The 7,024-nt window shown below is 45.2% G+C and overlaps 1 protein-coding gene and 1 long non-coding RNA gene across 2 annotated transcripts; both read left to right on the top strand.

Annotated features, from left to right (window-relative positions):
* The first annotated feature begins 948 nt into the window (after positions 1–948).
* LOC148377939 (janus kinase and microtubule-interacting protein 3-like) lies at positions 949–2,844 on the top strand. The gene is made up of 8 exons (XM_088368086.1): positions 949–1,038; positions 1,128–1,361; positions 1,482–1,547; positions 1,609–1,677; positions 1,754–1,831; positions 1,888–2,121; positions 2,201–2,326; positions 2,696–2,844. The coding sequence occupies exons 1-7, from the start codon at positions 949–951 to the stop codon at positions 2,315–2,317; spliced, it is 888 nt and encodes a 295-aa protein (XP_088224212.1). The 3' UTR covers positions 2,318–2,326; positions 2,696–2,844.
* A 752-nt stretch (positions 2,845–3,596) lies between these two features.
* On the top strand, positions 3,597–6,562 carry LOC148377938 (uncharacterized). Its single transcript, XR_015856310.1, has 5 exons — positions 3,597–4,196; positions 4,374–4,420; positions 4,544–4,621; positions 6,186–6,356; positions 6,480–6,562. It is a non-coding gene; the product is annotated as an uncharacterized LOC148377938 (long non-coding RNA).
* Positions 6,563–7,024: the final 462 nt, after the last annotated feature.

Here is a 7,024-nt window from a genome sequence, read left to right as displayed (position 1 = left end):
TTTGCTTCCGCGCCCGCAGGTCATCGAAACATTTTACGGCTACGACGAAGACGTGTTGGTGGACTCGGACGGATCGTCCTTGTCTTTTCACACCGACAGAACCCCCGACACGGAACCCGAAGAGGTAGCCCGCCATTTCTGCCAGCGTATTGACACCAAACATTCCTCTTCAGCCTGGAATCGGACTCGTCTTTGCGTCGCGGGTGCTTTGTCGCCGGTCTGACTGATTCTGGTACTAGTGCTGTGTTGCATTGGTGTGTGCATGAAGAGGCGGAGCTTCGCTACCGCCAGCTGACGCAAGAATATCAAGCGCTGCAACGAGCCTACGCTCTGCTAGCCCAGACCAGCGAAAGGGGACTACGACGCCGAGAAGGAGATCAAGGTGGCGCCCCTTCCCGCAACCCCCGGCCGGGTCGCAGCCTCCCCGTTCTCACCCAGCCTCGGGTGTTCTCTGGTCTGAAAGGAGGAGGAGGAGCCTCCCTCCTCCTCCTTTCAGACCAGAGAAAAGCTGATGGTAGAAATGGGTCACTATCAAAGCAGAGTAGCAGATCTGGAGTCAGCGCTGAAGCAACAAGGACAGGTAAGCTCATCAATGAGCACACCTTTTTCTCAGACAAAATAGCTACATTCTTCAGTCACTCATCCGTCTGGCATTACTGGACCAACCCCCCCCCCGAACGTGGCTGGGAAAATGCGGAGAAAAGCAAATGTCATTTTCCAGTCAACCAAAGAATTTGTGGATGAAAATGACACAACATTCCAAAGCTGTCCACGCGTTTGTCTCTTCTAGAATGTCAAGTGGGTGGAGGAGAAGCAGCTGCTGCGTCAGAGCAATCAGCAGTTGGCCGAAAAGGTGACGGAAAGAAAGGCGCTGGGCGGAGTCGCTTGGCGTCACACCTGTCGGGAAGCCCCGCAGATGAGGTCTGACTGTCTTTTCAGGTCAGGCGGATGGAGGCGGAAGAAGCGCGTCTGAAAGAGCACATCCAGGATATCCGAGACCAAAACGAACTGCTTGAGTTCCGCATCCTGGAGCTGGAGGTGGGAAGACTCGCACAAGCGTGTTGAGGCCAGAGATGTGACGGACGGACGGACGGACGGACGGACGGATGCATGCCTCTGCCTTTCAGGAGAGGGAGTGGCGCTCCCCCGTCTTGAAGTTTCTGCAAGTCCGTTTCCCAGACGGCCTCAGCCCTTTGCAGATCTACTGCGAGGCCGAGGGCGTGAGCGTACGTAAGGCGTCCCTCGCAACCCTAACCTTAACCCGAGGTCCCAGAACACCTTACATTGCTCCTTGCGCCTTTCCCCCGGACATCGTCATCAGTGATCTGATGAAGAAGCTGGACATCCTGGGCTATAACGCCGTAAGTGTATGTCGAACTCCTTATGTTCGCACTCCACGAGACTCGGCGGCTCAAATGTGACTTTTGGAAGGCTTTGCGCTGAAAGAAGCTTGTTGACGCTGTGCCTTTGGGCTCTTGCAGAATCTCACCAACGAGGAGCAGGTGGTCGTGATTCACGCCAGGACCCTTCTCACCCTAGCCGAGAAGGTAACGCGCACGTCCACGCACGCTCTCGCATTCTGCTTATGTGACAGCAGCCTTTCCTCAGTGGTTAGAATACATCAAAGTGACCAAGTCAGCACTTCAACAGAAGATGTTGGACATTGAAAGTGAGAAGGTAGACAGACACGCGACATCAGCCAAGGGGAACTCCGGCAATGTGCCCCAACAATTCTGACCTTGAGCTGTGCTAGGATATGTTCTGCAAGCAGAAGGGCTACCTGGATGAAGAGTTGGACTTCAGGAAGTGTTCCATGGACCAGGCTCATAAGGTAAGCCGCCCTCAAATCTCCCGCCGGACCACTGATGGACGAGGATTGCGGCCCAGAGGATCCTGGAGCTGGAGGCCATGTTGTACGAGGCGCTACCGCAGCGGGACTGCCCCGCCACGGACGGCGAAGAAGCCAGCCACGCTGGCGTGAATGACGTGCTGACGGCGGATCAGAGAGAAGAGCTTAGGAGCGCCGTGGACCAATGGAAGCGAGCCCTGATGTGCGAGTTGAGGGAGCGCGACGCTTGCATCCTCCAAGAGAGAATGGATCTGCTGCACAGCGCGCAACAGGTAAGGGCCCAAAGCCAGCCCGGCACTTACTTGCACGCTTACTGGCTTTTGAATGCCACTTTCCATTTGTCCGTCCTAGAGGAACAAAGAGCTGAAAGAATTCATCGAAGCTCAGAAGAGACAAATCAAACAATTGGAGGAGAAGTTTCTGTTTCTCTTTCTATTCTTCTCCTTGGCCTTCATTCTGTGGCCCTAACACCAGCTGGTGAGTGAGCTCCAGCGGCACCGCACTCGACACCTCCGATACACTGCCAGCCGGTCTCAGACGTTGGCAGACGCTCCGATGCCAACGTATACCCCCCGCCACGGTGACAGAGGCACCGCGTCACACCGGCGCTCATCCAATCAGAAGGCAGGAAAAGCAAATTCACATGCAGGGCACTTTTGAACCAGAAGAGAGCGCCACAAAAAACGGTTGTTGCCCCAAACGCGCACTAAAAAGGGTCAGAATAACAAGAGTCCCACTGGCCAGCCGGGGCCACCCGTCCAGCTGTTTCTTCAGGGGGGAAAAAAATTGGAGTCACCGGTGAGTACATTTTGCATTTAGCTCTGCTTTTCTGCTTCTGTCTTCAAGTGTGTGGCATCCTGCGATCAAAGAGTCAGCCAACCCCAAAGCGGTTGACCTCAACGTCCCACCACCATGCCTACCAGAGCAGGTGACGTGATGCTTTGGACATCCTTCCGTCTCAGATGCCCAAAAGTACTCTTTGCCACATCTGCGGCAATACGGTGTCTTTTCAAAGGTGCAAATAAATCCAGCGTGGGCGGAACACGCACGTCTTCGGTTTTTCCCGCTTTGTTTGTGTGACAGCTGTTGTGAAAATTTTATACAAATAAAGTTGTATAGTACAGGTTTGGCCAAGCCGCAACTCCCGAACCGCATGCGGCTCTTTTATGTTCATATCAACATTTGTGTGTGTGTGTGTGTGTGTGTGTGGGGGGGGGGGGGTTGTGCGTGTTGGCTTCACTTGAGTTCAATTTGGTATTTTGGTCAAAAGCGCATGTGGTGAAATTCCACAAAGTAGGATGGGCAAACACATTTCTTTAAACTATGAGTGTCAATTGGGCTCTCGAAATGGCAGGGAAAAGATGCACAGCAAAACAAAAATACGTAGATGAACACAGGACGTTTTAATCAGAGTGGGAAAGTTTCTATTTTTTGTTGAACGTGATGGCAAACCATTCTGCCTGATATGTCAGACCTCAGCGCATTTCAAAGATTCAAATCTTCAGCGCCATGCACTTCAGCTCACTCCATGCTAACATTGATCAGGCGTCGAACCCGCATCATCATGCTTAAGAGGTGGCCATGCTAACCAGTGCGCCATTATGTCAACGCATAATAACTAAGTCTACTGGTCAAAACAGCGGTTACTATATGACGTCGCTACGTCGTGGTCACGTGACGCAGACAAGACGTCAATGGACGTGGGCAGAGTTAACTTGTTTAAAAGGGAGTAGGCAGAAGAAATATTTAATTTATTTAAATCTATTTTGAGTGCACACCATTATGCCAATGCATAACAACTGTAAATCTACTAAACAAAACAGCGGTTGCTATATGACATCTGCCACGTCGTGGTCACGTGACATACGTGACGTCGATGGGCGTAACTTTCGCCGGAATTCAAATCCGCGGGGAGAGTTAACTTGTTTAAAAGAGAGTGGGCAGAAGAATTATTTAATTTATTTAAATCTATTTGGTGTGTGCGCCATTATGTCAATGCATAACAACTGTAAGTCTACTAAACAAAACAGCGGTTGCTATTTGACGTCTGCCACGTCATGGTCACGTGACGCGGACGTGACGTCGACGCCTACTTTACATCCCACCGATCACAGGACTCCTCGGCTGCATAACCGTGCCCCCTTCCCAACCAATCGGATTTGCTATACGCGAAAACGACGCCAATGGAAAGAGCTTCCGCCCAAATTTAAATCCGTGGGCGTGGCTCGCAGCAGGAAGTAGGAAAATGGCGGCAATGTTGACAAAGACACAGCGGATGGTAACATACGACTAACAAGAGAAATATTTTTATTTTCTGCTTGCAACTGGACCGTCCAGAGCGTACACGGTAAGTACAACTCATCGTTTTTAAAAAGAAGTACTTTTGTTGCCCTGAAAAGCGAGTGAGCGTGGCGTTTGTGGGGGACGTCGAATTTCGACGATTCTTTCTGGTCAACGGTTGTAAATGATTGTGTTGATTAAAAAAGAAAACTAGATGTAACTCTACTTTTAACTGCCGTTTCAGATAGATTTGGAATTGCATCACATCCAATTTTGCCTAGAGCGTACACGGTAAGTAACACTCGTTGTGTTTAAGGAGATTTACGTTTGTAATAGCAGAAGTGTAGCCGCGTTGCGTTGTACGTGTGAATGTTGGTCCGGGCGAAATGTTAATGTTTAATTTCATTCCTTTAGGTTCCACGGTGTTTGTTGGCTGCAAGTTTTCCACTGCAAGAAGAGGCTCATATCATTGACCAGGAGCGAGCTACAATGGTGAGTAGCCATAACATTTATGTTAAACACTTCCTATTTCATGTCTAACAGTACTTGATTTAACAAATAACCATAAATAAATACAGTGTGGGCACTGAAGTTAACATATGTGATTATACTGCCTAATCTGTCACCGAGTAGATTGTTGCAAAGTAATATAAGATCCAAAGTTGTAATTCAGAATAGTTTTCAAAAGAAGGCCATTAGAATTATATACAAGTCTGATTACCCCGAACAAGCTATTAATTAAATCACAAATTCTTCAATTCAAAGATTTGGTAGATTATCAGACAAATAATGTCTAACAGTAATTTATTTAACACATCACGATAAGTAGATTGAGTGTGGGCACTCTCAAGTTAACATATGTGATTATACTGCCTAATCTGTTACAGAGTATGTTGTTGCCAAGTAATGTAGAATAGATCCAAAGTAGTAATCCAGAATAGTTTTGAAGAGGCCATTAGAATGATAAACAAATCTGATTACCTTGAACATAATAACAAGCTAAGTGTTTAATATGTCCTATGAAGTCAAAATTGGGCACCATCATGTGGTGAAATTTGGAATTGCATCACATCCAATTTTGCCTGGGAACAAACAGATTACATAAATCTTAGTTTTGAATAAGCCACTCCTTCTCAAACAAGTAAACTCTGCCCATTTTGCGCAGTAGATGTTCTGTTAATATCTAGTATTTATACAAAGTCATAATTTAAATTGCTTTCAACCTTCATTCATCGGTTCAACCAACATTACTCGCTCTTCTTACCAACTTGTATTGATTTAACTAAGCGTTTAATACTTCCTATCAGGTCTCAAATCGAGATTTGGCAAAATACAATTTCAGCAAATCCAATTTTGCCAGGGAACAAAAATAGATTAAATAAACTAAATAAGTCCTCTTCCCATTAAATAAATCAGAAAAGTCTGTCTTGTAACCAGTCCTCTTCAAACAAGTAAAGTCTGCCCATTTTGTGCCGTAGATTTTGTGTCTATGCCTAGTATTTAAACAAAATCATAATTTAAACGACTTCTTTCCTTCATTCACTTTGGAAATTTGGAATTGCAGCAAATCGAATTTTGGCAGGGAACAAAAATAGATCAATTAAACTAAATAAGTCTTCTTCCCATTAAATAAATTAAAAAAGTCTGTCTTGTAACCAGTCCTTTTCAAACAAGTAAAGTCTGCCCATTTTGTGCCGTCGATTTTGTGTTAATGCCTAGTATTTATACAAAATCATAATTTAAAGGACTTCATTCCTTCATTCACTTTGGAAATTTGGAATTGCAGCACATCAAATTTTGCCTGGGAAGAAAAGTAGATTAAATAAATTTAATAAGTCTTACTACTTCCCATTAAATAAATTAAATACGTCTTACTTGTTCCCACTCCTTTTCAAAACAGTAGTTTAAAACGAGGGCCCTTCACTCAATCTTTAACCTCAACCCCGCACGTTGTGTTGTATCTGTGAATGTTGGTTGTGGCCAAATGATAGTTTTCTTTCATTCGTTTAGGTTCCAAGAAAACTTGATGTAACTCTACTTTTAACTGCCGTTTCAGATAAGCGGGTATTACGTCGCAGTCAAATGCCGCGGATATGACGTAATTGCCCGAACCTCCGCCAAAATTCAAATCTGTTGGCGCGATGGCCGTGAGCCACTGAGCAGCGACGATTATCAACAGAAATATCTTTATTTTCTGCTTGCAACTGGACCGTCTAGAGCGTACACGGTAAGTAACACTCATTGTGTTTAAGGAGATTTACGTTTGTAATAGCAGAAGTGTAGCCGCGTTGCGTTGTACGTGTGAAAATTGGTCGAGGCGAAATGTTAATGTTTAATTTCATTCCTTTAGGTTCCACGGTGTTTGTTGGCTGCAAGTTTTCCACTGCAAGAAGAGGCTCGTATCATTGACCAGGAGCGAGCTACAATGGTGAGTAGCCATAACATTTATGTTAAACACTTCCTATTTCATGTCTAACAGTACTTGATTTAACAAATAACCATAAATAAATACAGTGTGGGCACTGAAGTTAACATATGTGATTATACTGCCTAATCTGTCACGGAGTAGATTGTTGCAAAGTAATATAAGATCCAAAGTTGTAATTCAGAATAGTTTTCAAAAGAAGGCCATTAGAATTATATACAAGTCTGATTACCCTGAACAAGCTATTAATTAAATCACAAATTCTTCAGTTCAAAGATTTGGTAGATTATCAGACGAATAATGTCTAACAGTAATTGATTTAACACATCACGATAAGTAGATTGAGTGTGGGCACTCTCAAGTTAACATATGTGATTATACTGCCTAATCTGTTACAGAGTATGTTGTTGCCAAGTAATGTAGAATAGATCCAAAGTAGTAATCCAGAATAGTTTTGAAGAGGCCATTAG

This window comes from Syngnathus floridae, unplaced genomic scaffold, assembly GCF_059516105.1.
Source record: "Syngnathus floridae isolate MCC-2025c unplaced genomic scaffold, RoL_Sflo_1.0 HiC_scaffold_74, whole genome shotgun sequence".
Classification (NCBI taxonomy): Eukaryota; Metazoa; Chordata; class Actinopteri; order Syngnathiformes; family Syngnathidae; genus Syngnathus; species Syngnathus floridae.
Note: the sequence above shows the minus strand (reverse complement) of the source record. Positions and strands in the feature narration are given on the sequence as shown.

Coding starts and splice junctions, on each gene's coding strand:
- LOC148377939 (XM_088368086.1), top strand. CDS start 949: ATGGAGGCGGAAGAAGCGCGTCTGAAAGAGCACATCCAGGATATCCGA. Junction 1,039..1,127: donor TCCGCATCCTGGAGCTGGAG/GTGGGAAGACTC, acceptor TCTGCCTTTCAG/GAGAGGGAGTGGCGCTCCCC. Junction 1,548..1,608: donor TTCTCACCCTAGCCGAGAAG/GTAACGCGCACG, acceptor GCCTTTCCTCAG/TGGTTAGAATACATCAAAGT.